The sequence below is a fragment of the Pan troglodytes genome, chromosome 10, assembly GCF_028858775.2.
Source record: "Pan troglodytes isolate AG18354 chromosome 10, NHGRI_mPanTro3-v2.0_pri, whole genome shotgun sequence".
Taxonomy (NCBI): Eukaryota; Metazoa; Chordata; class Mammalia; order Primates; family Hominidae; genus Pan; species Pan troglodytes.
This window is the reverse complement of record NC_072408.2, coordinates 50414886-50430486: the sequence shown is the minus strand read 5'-3', so window position 1 is coordinate 50430486 and position 15601 is coordinate 50414886. Positions and strand designations below refer to the sequence as shown.

Below are 15601 nucleotides of genomic sequence, written 5' to 3'. Positions count from 1 at the left end.
TGTATCTTCTCTGGAGAAAAATGTCCCCAGGTTTTTCTCAGATCAAGCTAATCAAATATGAGCACACAACCAAAGATGGTCAATAACAAGAGGTGATTAAAAAAAAAACAAAAAACGTGTGAGGTTCAGCAGGAAACAACTGATTTGGACCCTCAGTAACCTCAAGGGTTTGTTTGAACTGTCAGATAAGGAATATAAATTAACTGTATGTGAAAACATTTAAATAATTATGGGTAGAATTTAAAAAGCAAGAAACTAAAAATTATAAGGCAATTTTGAAAAAACTAAATGGAACTTCTAGAAATTAAAATAAAATCATTGGTGAAATGGAAAAAAACATGGATTAAACAGAAGTTTATGCAAATCTGAAGAGAGAATTTGTGAATTGGAAGATAGGTCTGAAAAAATTACTCCTGATATATCACAGGGAGATAAGAATATAGAAAATATGAAAGAGATGTTAAGTGATATGGAAGAATGAGAAATACTAACTTAAAGAAGCTGAACATGGATAAAAGAAATGAAAGAGTTCACAGATCAGAAAGCATGACATGCATCAAGCAGAATAAAGAAATCCACTTACACATATTGCAAGGAAAATGCGGCACACCAAAAATAAGACCTTGAAAGTAACCAGAGGGAAAAAACTGATGACTAACAGAAAACTAAGGCGAGAATGGGAGTAGGCTTTTTAACAGTAACAACGGAAGCCAGAAGAGAGTAGTCTATCTCCAGAATGCTAAAGAAGGTAGCTATAAACCTTAAATTACAGCAGAAGTTTGAAATATTTCTACAATGAAAACACCAGACCATGTGGTTTTTATTGGAGTGATACCAAGCTTTTTAAAACAGATCATTTCAATCCTATACAAATGCCTTCAGAGATGAGAAAGAGGAAATACTCTCCAACTCATTTGGTGAGGCTAAGAGTAGCCTAAATCCTAAAATCAGACAAGAAGAGAGAAAGGAAAATGAAGCCAACCCTATTCATTACATAGATGCAAAGATCTTTCTAAGATGTGTAAAGTGAGATGATGGACATGTTAATTTGTTCCACTATAGAGTAAGTCCTCACTTAACATCCTTGTTAGGCTCTTGGAAACCATGACTTTAAGACAACAACATCTAACAAAACCAGTGTTTTTTCTAATCAATGCTGTAACGAAACAGCATTGAAGGAAATGACGTTATTCAAGGACCTGGAGTTGCAGTTTCCAGGAACCTGTCGATGATGTTGAGGGCTCACTACATACATGTGTCTTACAACATCATGTTGTATACCTTTACACAAAATTTTTAAAAATGTACAAATCTGAATCTAGCAATATATTTCAAAAAGATAACATCACGCCACCAGGCTTTAACCTGGAAATGCAAGGGTGGCATAACACAGAAATTCCACATATCTATAAATATTCCCTACCTCAGAAATAGATGAAAGAACTCTTTCCTACAGCATCAACCTTTGTCGCTTTACTGTATAATTTCCTTTATCACTAAACACACTAATATCTCTCACATCTCAAAATTCTCTCCATCCTTACCTCACCAGTCCTGCTTCACTTCTCTTTTCCTCTTTGTGGCCAGCGCCGTTGAATGAGTTGCCAGTACATGCTGTCCTCGATTCCTCTATCTTTCTATCATGCTTTCACCCCCTCCACTTCACTGAAGCTGCTCTTGCCAAAGTTAGCAGCAGCCACCACTTCCCCAACCCTCCCCTCACCTGACTTAGCAACATTTGACTTAGCAAAAATCTGAGTCAAATTTTTGCTGAAAATCTGACTTCAGATTTTCCTCATCACTTGCCCCTGGAAACTCCTCCTCACTGGGCTCCTAGGAAAGTACACTTTCCTCCTGCGTCCCTGGCCATTCCACCTCAGGTTCTATGCCAGTCACTTATTCTCTTAGTGATCCTGGGACTCATCCCTTGGTTGTCATCTTTTCTCTCTCCTTGGTCTGTTGATGATCTCCTGGAGTCTGCTGGCTCTAAATACCATCTGTATGCTAAAAGGACCTTAAAATGGCTGTTTGCAGAGCACCCCTCTCCTGAACTCCACCCACGAATCCAACGGCCTACCTGACCTTTCTGCTTGGATCCCTAATAGATGTCTCACATCTGCTGCCCCACATGCCTATATTTTCCTCCATTCACTCCAAATGTTCTCCTCCCAACCCAGCCCAAAATCTCTCCCATCCACAGTATTTCCCTCTTGATTATGGCAACTCCGTCTCAACACTGCTCAGGCCAGAATCCTTGGAACCCTAATGCTATATCCAATCTGGTTGGCTTTTCCTTTGAAAATATATCAGTGAGCACTTCAGACCAATTGTGCTGCTACCACCAGGTCAGAGCCACTATCATTTTTTGCCTGGATTAGGGCCAGAGTCTCCTAGCTGGGCTTGCCCTTCCTCTCTCACTCAGAGTCAGAGCCAGAGTCCTCACAGTGGCACACAAGGCCTCATGGATCCAGCCACGCCCCAGTGCCCCTCAGACATCACTTCTCTTCTCGTCACCTGCTCCGCACCGTCCTTGCCTTTTCTCGAATGCATTCTGAGGCTCCTCCAAACCAGCTCTGCATTGGCTATTCCCTTTACCTAGAATGTCTTTTCTTCTGATATCTGTAGGGCTTGTTCCCTCACCTCCTTAAAGTGTTTGCTCACTTAGGCATATCCAGACTAATCTACAGAAGAATCTCTTCAAAGTACTCATCACTTTTTAACACCATGAATAATTTGTTTTTAATTATGCTTATATTATCTCTCTCCCCTTGCTAGGTCAGAAATTTTTGATTGATAAATTAAAAAATGAAAAGGTGTTTAACCTCATTGGTAATCAGGAAAATGCAGAGTAAGACCAAAGGGAAAGTCCATTTCATAATCACTAAGTTGGTTTAAAAAAAAAAAAAAAAGCCTGATCCAGCCTGGGCAACATGGCAAAACCCAAAATTAGCCGGGCATGGTGGCAGGTACCTGTAATCCAGCTACTCAGGTGGCTGAGGCAGGAGAATCGCTTGAACCCGGGAGATGGAGGTTGCAGTGGGCCAAGATCGCACCACTGCATTCAAGCCTGAGTGACAGCAAGACTCTGCCTCAAAAAAAAAAAGGTTTGATGATACGAAGATGTAGAGCAACTGAAACTATCGCTGCTGTGGGAGTGTAAGTTGGTATACCTGCTTTGGAAAATGTTTTGGTATCATCTTATAAAATGGAACATTCACATGACATAGAGTCTCAGCAGTCCCACTCCTAGGTCCACACTCTTGAGAAACTTGCAGATAATGCTCTAGGATTCAAGCACAATAATGTTCACAACAGCATTTTTCCTAAAACAAAAACTGGAAACAACCTCAATGCCTGTTCATAGGGGAACAAATAAATTATAGTGTAGTCACACGGAAGAATATTATACAGCAGTGAAAATTAGTGGACTAGTTTTATAGAATAACAATCTTAGGAAATCGTTTTGAACAAAAGGTGGCCTGGCGTGGTGGCTCACACCTATAATCCTAGCGCTTTGGAAGGCCAAGTTGGGAGGATTGCTTGAGGACAGGAGTTTGAGACCAGCCTGGGCAACATAGCGAGACCCTGTTTCTACAAAGAAATTTTAAAAGTAGCCAGGCATGGTGGCATACTTCTGGATCACTTGAGCCCAGGAGTAGGAGGCTTCAGTGAGCTATGATCATGCCACTGCACTCCAGCCTGGGTGACAGAGTGAGAACCTGATCCAAAACAAAGACAGCAATTTCCAAAAGACTGCATGCAGCATCATAAAGGTGAAGTCAAGCAAGACTATATTTTGGGGGTATATATACATATTTTGTCAAACTTTTTAAAAAATAAGTGAGAATGATACACATATACTTGTACAGATATGATAGCACTGACTTTTGGAGAAGTGCAAGGCCATTAGAAAAAGAGACACAAAATACAACAGCATTGTCAGCATCCTAGTTTTTAAGTTTAATGGAGGTTTTTTGAGGTATTCATTTTTTCTTTATCCTTTATAACCATTATATGTGTGTATATATACTTTTCTACATATCACATAGTATTATTTAAATGTGTAAAGTAACAGTAACTGCTAGAGCCACACTGTTGATTAGACACAATGGCATTAGCGGTTGGATGTGTGTGTAAAATGTCCACTGCCTTGTCCAGATAAACTGCCATAATGACAAGCAAGAATGAAAGGAACTCGGTGTTCTCCTCCATTTCTTTGTGAGTGACATTTTTCTTCTTCTCTTCCCCAGCACGTCATCTACTCTGTGAAATTTTTCATTTCATATGCAATTCCCGATGTATCAAAACGCACGAAGAGCAAGATCCAGAGAGAAAAATACCTAACCCAAAAGCTTCTTCATGAGAATCACCTCAAAGATATGACGAAAAATATGGGGGTGATAGCTGAGCGGATGATAGAAGCAGTAGATAACAATTTACGGCCAAAATCAGAATAAGAGCTTTATGTTCTGAGAAGCACTTTAAGGAATTTAGCTTTGTCAAAATATATTAGGAATCACTAATGAGAATGTGTAAGTTAAATCACTTTGGCAAATATGAGTCTCAACTATTGCCATTTCCTCATGTATTATTTTTCAGTTTCAGCTAGCGATGCAGAAACTGGAAAATGTAAAACTTAGATCATGAAGGGCATAAAACTTATCACCCGGAAAACCTCAATGTTACCTTTTTCTGATAAATTGGAATTTTACAGAAAAAGTCCCTCAGTGTGCTTAAAAACCACCCCTTCTAAAGTAGAATGGATTCTTTTTTTTCTGTTTGATTATTTTCATTTCTGTCTATTCTCAGGCACATGATCTCCTTTATTTTTAAGCCATGTTTTATTTCTTCACTTGGCTAGATCTGTTCCAGGGTCATCTTTTCCTTACAGTACCATCATTATAGATTTAATAGCTTTCATGTGATTAAAAATAGCTAACTAGACTCAAGGATTCACAATATTTAGGTGTATTTTCAATACCTCCAGAAAGGAAACCTCAGTTAATCAGAGGAAATAGTTTCAGTCTTCATTTGAGCATGTCTTTCCATCTCAAAAAAATACTCTTAGTAGGTTGGAGTGAAGATAGCAAGGTTTTGAAGCATATTTGTCCTAATCCACAGTGACACTTTTTATCTTCCAGGAGCACTCCTAGGAGGTTCCGTGCCTAATCAATGTTGACTGCTTTGCAGATCTCAAGGGAATAAAATGACAAAAGCAGGGAAAGTTACAGATTCAAACAGCATTTTAACTCATGTTGATCTGGATAATTAATCTTTTCTAAAGATGTGTAGTTTCTTGGAAAACAGTGATATCACATGATTAAAATTACATTTTTATCAACGTAATTGTCTGGAAAAGATAAGCCCCTCAATTTTCTACCAGTTGACTTTTATTCATTAGATACAGAAGGTGCAGTATTACACATCACCAGCTGCCTTTGTGAATGGCTCACTACACAGCCATTGGGGCACGACTGTGTGCATGGGCAGAAACAGCAAGTGCCCTCATTGTGGTCATTGGGTGGGGAGTGCCTTTTGTCAAGGAGTCTGCAGGAATTGGCTTATTTCTATATGCCAAAGTGATCAACACACCAAAGTCTCTGCCATAAAGAATGTGGCTTCCTTGCAGCCTCCATCCTGTTACTCTGGGCCCAGTAATTTGATGTAACTGTCTGATTGTACTAGAGACAGGAGTATACCCAGCTTATTCATAATCAAGTAAAGAGACTCAGATTAGATTTGATTTTTTAGCCTCCTCTAGAGCCAATCAGGCAGTTAAGAGTAATAAAGGAAAAGGGTTTGGTCACAAACCCTACCATTATCTGGAGATTACTTCCTGCTGCACTCCTGTCTGTCTTGCCATGCACGTCTTGCCCCCTCACTTTTGCTCAGCCTAGCAGTCTACTTCACTTTATTGCCTTGTAAGTGTCAGGCCTCCTGGGCGCTCTGGAAAAGACAGGGAGCCAGGCCCTCTCACCCCTACTGGTAACAGGTCAGTGCTGGGTGCACAAGAGGGAGGTGATTTGCATCATGGTCATGCTGCATGGGCCTCACTGGGATGCTGTTAAACGCCAGAGGAGCCAACCTATCAGAATCCCAGCAGCAAAGGAAAGCTCAGATTTTAGAGGCTTTTTACAATAAAGTAGCGTAACTCTAGGTCATGATTTCAAATGCCTGCCATGAATGATTTGTAAGTATTTATGTAGGATCCATCAAAGCAGTATTGTAGGCTTTTGAATTGTCGCAGTGGATCCGGGACCCCATTTCACTGTCTCTCTTGATCATGTTAATGATGCAATCAGAGTTCAAGACAGGCCCCATGAAGTCTGACTGCACTGGGATGGAGAAATGAATTTCTTCCCACTGAAGGAAACTCTTTCTCATTCGCAGCCAAGACAGGAGTGCCACTGTTCCTCTCTTCACTCCTGAGATACTGCTTCTGGAAGCGGGTGTCACTTCCTCTCTAGTACCTCTTCTCTTCTCTGAAGTGTGTGAGTGACTATCTCCTAGTGTTTAAATTTGGCAGTTACTCGCCATGTATGTCAGCATAGAAAAGGAAATGTTTTTACCTTATCTCCTGTATGTATGATAGAACTTAAAAGAAATGTGCATTTGTTTTCATAGCCCCAGCAGAGAAAATCCTCTTCATAGATTAAATGTGCTGCTGTGGACAGGAGGGAAAAAAAAAACCCTCTACATATTTAAAGGCACCAAATGTAATATCTGACACTGTTAAGATGCCCAAAAGAGCAGAGTTGTAGTGGAGATGCAGGGTCATTTCCCCATGCCATCCACAGTGTTAGTGAGTCCACGGCTGACTTGCAGTGATAAAGAAAAGCATGGAGCTGTGTCTGCAGACAATGGTGGCTGCATCTGTAAGTGGCTTCAGAGGCAGCAGCCCTGGGGAAATTGATGGGTGTGTCAGTGGACCTGTGAAGAGGGAGAATCTAGCCTTCAGCCTGTCCAGTGTTAACCACTAGAGAAACTGAGCTTTATATCCTTTTTTAATGCCTGTGAATTTTAGCATATTGAAACATTAGACCAAATACTCAGGGGATTTTTCATTAAACATCCCTCAGATAATTTAGCTATATATCATTAGAAAGGGAAAGCTATCATTTTTATTTTAAAACTAAACAAGGCCATCTTATAAACTGTCACCAAAGTCTTCCCTTTTTTATTGCATGTGTGTCTTGAATTTCATAAAACATTAATTCACAATGGGGGTCAGAATGTACTCTTGTTGAAACACTTCTTGTACCATTTTATGTTCATATTATGTTTGAGAGGGTAAAAATGTATGAGCAGCTTAACTGAAGTAGAACTATTCATGATGCTTTTCATACATTGTGGCATAAGATGTAAAGTTTGTAATTAATGTTAATTTCTGTGCATTTTAATATTCTTTTATAATTATTAATGTTAATTTCTGTGCATTTTAATATTCTTTTATAATGAGCATTTTAATAAATTCATTTTTACAAACAATAGTATGGTCTATTCTATACTGTCTTAACGTTTTTAAGGAAGAGAACAAATATATATCTGCTATTTACTAGTGGCCAGTTGTGTATCACTTTTAGATAAATGTGTGCTTTTGTGTAGATTTTTCACAGCCTTCACTTCAGAGATTTGCTATGGATTTTTAAAAATTATATTCAGTGTATTAAGGTTACAGATCAGAAAAGCTAGTTATTAAACTCAGCCCAAATCCTATTCTTTTCATCAATCTAGCAAATTTTACCACTTTTTACCAGACTTTTGAATAATGTTTGATTTCACCTACTAGTTTAATGAAATGTGTTAAAATATCTGCAATAGCACTTATAAATGTAGCATATTCCATTCATTTCCTTTTTAAAATACTCGTTATATGACCAATAGTGACCGAGAGGACGTAACTGGCAAAACTAGAAACGTCTTTCTCTTGCTGCCTTCTCTCTATAGGACACCTTTCCCAGAACCATTTAGGTTGTGTTCCCTGTCTGCGCTTCATTACTGAGAGGCAATATGTAAATGGACAATGGCCAGATCATATGTAAACGCAGAACTCTATCCACACCCTGCCCCTGCTATCTGCAATAGTCAGCCCAGAGAGCCAGCCTGCAGTAGGTTATACTAACAAAGTCAGAGTGCTCTCTCCAGTTACAATCCAGGAAACTAAAGAATAACTTCTGTAACAATTGGCCCAATATGACCAGGACTTGATGAATAACTGACAGCTTCCCTAATTTTGGTCCCGGCTTATACCTTAGGACCAACCAGAGAAAGCCAAATATGCCCTGCTAATCATCACATAGGATACCCGCTTCTAGTTAGCTACCTACAGCTTCCCACATCAGTGGCCTCCAATCAGGCATAGCGGAAGCCTTCCCACTCTTCTGCCTGCCTTTGAGTCTTTGTCAAAACACGAGTGACAGCGGCTGACTCCCTTTGCTATAGCATGCTCTGAATAAATAGCCTTTCCTTCTCATGTGGATGGTCTTTGCTTATTTCCACATTATTATCGATACAAGGGCAGTGGATGTTTGCTGGGCAGTAGGACAAATACTCGAGTGCATTACTTTGGCAAACTCCTGCCCTTGGATCATACTGGGGTTGGTCAGGAGGGAGGTTGGTCATGATGACAGATAAATCCTGGGGAAATGTAGATTGGATCACTGGGAATGAAGCTGTGAACCTAACACGATGAGTTTTGCCATTGATAAGCAATGGGGAACCTGTGGAGAACTTCAGAACGGAATGCTGTAGGCAAGAATGTGATCTTTGTCCCTGGTGAGGACTCATCTGCCTTCTCTCCTAAGCTCTCTCTTCTGATGTGCTCTTTCTTTGAGCCTCGTCACCCTAAGATTCAAGGAGTTTGATAGCAGTTCTCACAATAGGGAGGCTGCCTGGCAGCATTCCTGAGGGGAGAAGGAGAACTGACCCCACCCAGAGCCTTCGGATTCCATGGAGCATTCAAGCATAAATGAAGGGGAAATCCTAGAATAACCTGCTGTGGCTGTGACCATTTCATTTTATTTGGGGAGATGTTTTCCTTTGGTTATGAAACAGATTTTACAAATGCTCTTAATAGCATTTCTATTTCCCAGCAGAAAACAAAGATAAGACAGGTAGCCCTTTAAACCCCTTGCCTCATTCCCGAAAACAGTTCAGCACATGGGATCCTTTACAATGCTGGAATGATTTGATTTTTGTCACTTTACCAACTGGAAGATACGCCTGAGATCGGTCTTGCCCTTCATTTCTCATAATTTCACCTGTTCTTGGCCATAATCAAACCTAGTTCTTCTAATTAGAACCACTTCGCACAGGAACTCCAGCAAGTAGACTGTGATTCCTAATACCGTTCAGGGTGGATAAGCACATTTATGTTACAAAATACCCTGCCATTACTTTCTTTCTTGTCATTGTCGCTTGAGGTGAGTCAGAGTGATAAATCGCTGTCAGTCACCTAAGAGGAAGCTGCAGGTAAGAGGCCTGCTCTGTGGTACAGAACAAGCTACAGCCCTGGAAACAAGCGACAGCACTGGCTGCAACAAAATTCACGGGCTGACCACACCGCTGGGCTTTTTCTCCCCTACTTTGTCTATAAATCAAATCAAATTTTACCTTCAAGTATTTTGGTTCCTTTGGGACAATCAATATTCACCATTGCAGGGCTCTAGCTTCAAGATCAAAATCTTACAGCAACCCCTTTCCCAGGACTGGGATAGAAGAGGAAGGAGGGAGGCAGTGCAAAGAATCCAGGGAAATAAAAGACAATTAAACAAAGGGAAATCTCTCTGGAGACTCCAACAATTAACAGAAGGCTCCCTGTCCCTCATTTCTGCTCTGTGGGAAACCTCTGGGTATAACTAAGAAAAAATATTCCATTTCAATTGCTCCCTAAAAGACTGAAAAGCAAACATACGTAAGGAGCAGCTCCCAGGAAATTGTTTAAATGCTCTTTTCATTGGTGGTGGTGGGGCAAATACAACACCAGGAGCTCTCATGGGATCCCATAGAGAACTATCACATAAACACTCACCCTTCATTAATAATGAGGCAGGTTAATGCGTTCTTGAGACCTCTTCTTCAGTCTCCTTCATGAGGATAAATCATTGCATTGCCTTCCTTGTTTTAATCTAGGAAATTGCACTGAAAGCCTAGAACAGAACTTTTCCCAGACAATATTCTTCCACATCATCTCTTGAAGCTCTATTACCTGTTCAATGTGAACAGTGTAATTCCTAATACTTGATTATGGCACTCTCTATTATAAAATGTATGGATCCCTGGATGTCTCCTCAGAGCTTTTCCCCTGGGTTTTCCTATTGTATTCAGGGCTCCAACCCTTGGCAGTTTGTCAGCCTGGATAATTCCACAATATTATTGTCTTCCAAAGCTTGTCTTTCTTAACATATCCAGTCATGGGCAACTAATTGCTTACTATAAATTCCACCACTTCAGCTGCTGCACCTAATAGTAAAAGAGAGAGCACACCAATGTCCTGCTCACAAACCACCCCTCAGTGCAGCCCAGTTTCTGCCAGGATGGCCAGTCTGTTACAAACATATCTTTGTGTCAGTCCTCCAAACATTTTCTTAGGAACTCTTTGACCAAGCCATGCTATGCAAACTAAACCACATCTTTGTCATCTGTGAACCAGAGCCTGAGGCAAATGTACTCCCCTTCCTTCCCACCTACCCTGCGTATTGTAAATGATGAGAAGGAAAGGAAACTTTGGGGTAAAAACTGAAGGTTTTAATCTTCTGATCTAAGTATCTTAAGAATATAGTTGGCATCATCAAAAACATACCATGTTTTAATTAGGCTGGACAAGTACATTTAGAGTACAACCCAAACTCACTGAAAAAAAAAATGAAGGCAAGGTCTGGGGCAAAGACAGCATCGATGGTGGTTTTACCTGGGTTCAAGGCAGCCTGCCTATGATATGGGAAAAGACATAAGATTTAGAAATAGAGGACCTTGATTCAAGTCCTGGATCTGCCACTGGCCAGCTTCATAAATTTTAGCAAGTTAAGAAACTGAACATACAAATGGACAATGGCCAGAGCTTATATAAAAATAGAACACTGACCCTCAGCCTGCAGCAACCTGCCCAGGAAACTACAATCAGCCCCTTTATCTACAATCAGCCCAGGAAGCCAGCCTACTATAAGTCAGACTTGTAGGAGGTCAGAATGCTATGTCTAGTGACAAACCAGGAACCTAAACAACACCTCTCTAACAATTGGCCCAGTATGACCAGGACTTGATGAATAACAGCTTCCCTAATTCCAGTTCCTGCTTGTACCCTAGGACCAACCAGAGAAAGCCAAATATGCCCCCTTAACCATAACATAGAATGCCCACTTCTGCTTAGCTGCCTACAGCTTCCCCATGCCAGCAGCCACCAATCAGGGCATAGCTGAAGCCTTCCTACTCCTCTACCTGCCTTTGAGTCTCTGTCAAAACACAAGTGACAGTGGCTGACTCCCTTGCTATAGCAAGCTCTGAATAAATAGGCTTTGCTTGTTCTCATTTGGCTGATCTTTATTTCCACAAAGGCATTTAACCTCTCTAGGCTCTAACTTCCTACTCCATAACAATGGGGCTTGTTTCCACTACTTGGCGTCATTATGAAGTCCCTAATGTCTATGCTTCTCACCCTGGATTCAGGGTGTATAAGAAACCACAGGATCAACATGAGTAATCCCCTTGGAGGTGAATGTTTCAATGATTAAAGGAGAAATGGTCATATTAAAACAAACACAGATATATTTTGAAATTGCATGCAAAATTCAAATGAATGTTTAATATAAAATAACAATCTTTAAATAAATTCCAGCTGGGCATGGTGGCTCACGTCTGTAATCCCAGCACTTTGGGAGGCCGAGGCTGGTGGATCATCTGAGGTCAGGAGCTAACGACCAGCCTGGCCAACATGGTGAAATGCTATCTCTACTAAAAATACAAAAAATTAGCCGTGTGTGGTGGCAGGCACCTGTAATCTCGGCTACTAGGGAGGCTGAGGCAGAATTGTTTGAACCTGGGAGGCAGAGGTTGCAGTGAGCTGAAATTGTGCCATTGCACTCCAGCCTGGGCAACAAGAGTGAAACTCTGTCCAAAAAAAAAGAAATTCCACACTTACAGTAAGCTGCTTCATCTAGGCCCCAGGGTTATACCTTAACCTTCCTCTGTCCTCAGTGAAACCTCTGTGGAAAAGACAAGGGTTGACATATGTTGAAAGCACCTTGTCAGCCATGAAATTCTAGAACAGTGTTCTCAAAGTGTGGTCTAGATTCCCCTGGGAGGGTCTAAGGCCTTTCCAGGAGGTCCACAAACACAAAACTATTTTCCTAATAACACAAAGACATGATTTGCCTTTTTACTGTCATTCTCTCACGAGCATAGAGTGGAGTTTCCAGAGGCTCCAATGACATGGAACATGGGCATAGACTGAATGCAGGAGCAGGTATGAGCATCTAGCCGCTTGCTGTTAAGCCAGACATTAAAAATAAAAAACAATGCCACTCTTCTCACTAGATTATTTTGAAAAGTACATTCTTTTTCATTACAACATTTTATGTTTTACATGCAATGGGCTTATTCTTATTTTAAATTTTTTTTAATGTTCTGTTTTCATTTCTAATACAGTAATTTCTAATTCTAATACAGTATTTACTATATTCATATGTATGATTCATACAAACAAAGGTTTTTGTGGGCTCTCATAACTTTTTTTTTTGAGAGACAGAGTCTCGCTCTGTCGCCCAGGCTGGAGAGCAGTGGCGCAATCTCGGCTCATTGCAACCTGTGCCTCCCAGGTTCTAGCAATTCTCCTGCCTCAGCCTCCCTAGTAGCTGGGATTACAGGTGCACATGCCACGCCCAGCTAATTTTTTGTATTTTTAGTAGAGACGGGGTTTTACCATGTTGCCCAGGCTGGTCTCAAATTTCTGAGCTCAGACAATCCACCCACCTTGCCTCCCAAAGTGTTAGGATTACAGGCATGAGCCACCACACCCAACCTCAAAACTTTTAAGAGTGTAAAATTGTTCTGAGAACCACTGCTTTATAAAAATTTGGACCAGAGCTAATCATAGCATTTACATTTAAGTTGGCTAGTAAAACTTCAAGCACGAGGGTAGCAAAAAAGACCAGCGCAGTCTTTCCACTCTCTATGCATGTGAAATCCATTTTCTGGTCAATGCCAACCTCTAGTAAAGCTCTGTCTCTGATGCAAGGTCTGCGCTGGTGCTTCCGCTCAGGCAAGCTGCCTCATCCTGCCCAATGCCCACTGAGCTCTTGGTCTTCCTCATTTCCTAGTTGTCCATCCTGGGCTACATAGTGTGATAAGGCCTGCTGTGGTTTCTTTTGTGTATCCTGCCACATTCAGCACATATTTGCGTGTATGTGTGTGTGTGTGTATGTGTGTGTAAGATATATATACACATATATATTTCATTCCAAGCTGTTTTTCCTGGAAATCCTGGAGTCCCAGAAAAGGACATGTGATCAGCAATACAGATTGAGCATCCCAAATCCAAAAATCTGAAATCCAAAATGCTCCAAAATCAGAAACTTTTTGAGTGCCAATGTGATGCCATGAGTGGAAAATTCCACATCTGACTTGATGTGGCAGGTCACAGTAAAAATGCAGGCACCCAATACACACTTTGTTCAGCATCCCCAAGAGAAAATAAAATTACCTTCAGGCTATGTGTATCAGCTGTATGTGAAATACAAATTTTGTGTTTAGACCTGGGCCCCATCCCCAAGATATCCTATTACGTATATGTAAAAATTTCAAAATTCAAAAAAATCTGTAATTTTTAACACTTCTGGTCCCAAGGATATCAAATAAGGGATATTCAACTTGTAGTAGTGTGACTAGTGTGCAAAAAGTGATCAGAACTATAAATCCTGGTGTCATCTAGAGGCCCACTGCAAAAACATGACCCACATTGATCCTGTAAGCCATATGCAGGGAGTAATTCCATTAAAGATATTTCTTTCAAACAGGGAATATTGTGTATTAATTCAGTATTTATAGCACACTTGGAAAAGAGAGGTTCAATAAATACTTGTTGAATTAATGAATAAATGCCTCATCTGTCCTGATAATAGATTTTCTAACCAAAAGATGTAGGAAGTATATCCAGGAAAGTAGCATAATGTTAAGAATGACAGTTCCTTGCTCAAGACACCAAATCAAGATGAGTAAAGCTTGGTTTGGTACAATGGCTAGTCAGAAGTCCTGATGGTGAGCTGTGAGGACTGTGAGGAAGTGTCACCTGTGTGTCTTGAGTATAGATGCTGCTACTTCTCCAGCACCAGCCCACCACTGAAGTGAGTCACAGTCCAGGATGCAGTTACAATAGCCTACTAGAGTGGGCTGATGCCAGCGCTTAATCACAGGTCACACAGAGGCCAACGCAAAAGGCCATTGAAATGGATCTGGGACTCTGAATTTCTCAATCCCCATATCAAAACACTGCATCAAGCAAACTCCCAAACTCATCTGCGGTGTGGTTCTCATGAACTAATTCCGATCTGGTCTGCCCAGTTGGAGACAAACCTAAGCAGGAGGCAAATCAAACAAGGCTATCATGATATTGATGCCCTGTTACTCCTTGTCCATGGGAGAATGGTAAAAGGCAGTCTGTCTGGACATGAGGGCATTTGAATTTGGACCTTTAAACAAATTCTCAAAGGTAAATACTAACACTCATTTTCATTCAGCTTACCTGAAGACAATAATTACCAGAGTATTCAAGATATGATTTAATTGCTTTTTTTTTTTTTTTTGAGACAGTATCTCGCTTTGTTGCCCACAGTGGCATGATCTTGGCTCACTGCAACCTCCGCCTCCCAGTTGACTGCTGTATGTGTTATAGGTTTGTCGATGAAATTAGACTTTTGGAACAACTAACTTCTGACTTATATTGACTCCCTCTATTATATACTTTCTATTTCAATAATATCTATTTTCTTTTCTGTTACTTTCTTTTTCCTTCTACTTTCTTTGGGGCCAACTCCGTGTTTTTCTGTATCGAATTTCTTAAGTTAGATTTATTCAATAATTCATTCAACAAATATTTGTGTGTCTATTATGTGGCCAGCATTGTTTCATGTGCTCAAGATAGAGTAGCATTGTTTGGCTCATTAATATTCCAATATTGGCATTTAAGACCATTAATTTTCCTCTAAATCGTATTTTAGCTGCAACCCACAAGCTTTTATATGTATAGTTTTTTGTTGTTGCTATTATTAAAAGTATTTTAGACCCTCCCTTGTTTTGCTTTTCAATCTGAAATGCCTTCATGCCATTTTAATTTTTAAAAGGTAATTTAATTGAGCCTAATTTCTTTTTCTTTTTTCTTTTTTTTTTTTTTTTTGAGACGGAGTCTTACTCTGTCACCCAGGCTGGAGTGCAGTGGCGTGATCTCAGCTCAATGCAAGCTCTGCCTCCCGGGTTCACGCCATTCTCCTGTCTCAGCCTCCCAAGAAGCTGGGACTACAGGCGCCCACCACCATGCCTGGCTAATTTTTTTGTATTTTTAGTAGAGGCGGGGTTTCACCATGTTAGCCAGGATGGTTTTGATCTCCTGAAT

The 15601-nt window shown here is 40.5% G+C and overlaps 1 protein-coding gene across 10 annotated transcripts in view; it reads left to right on the top strand.

Moving 5' to 3' along the window:
* The window catches only part of ANO6 (anoctamin 6), a 216726-nt gene extending 209238 nt beyond the window's left edge, over positions 1-7488 (top strand). For all 10 annotated transcript variants that reach the window (XM_509014.8, XM_003313749.6, XM_009425570.5 and 7 more), the window contains one exon: positions 4251-7488. In XM_509014.8, the coding sequence (XP_509014.3) occupies positions 4251-4457 (207 nt within the window). In that variant the 3' untranslated portion in view covers positions 4458-7488. The remainder of the gene's footprint in view (positions 1-4250) is intronic.
* The last annotated feature ends 8113 nt before the right edge of the window (positions 7489-15601 follow it).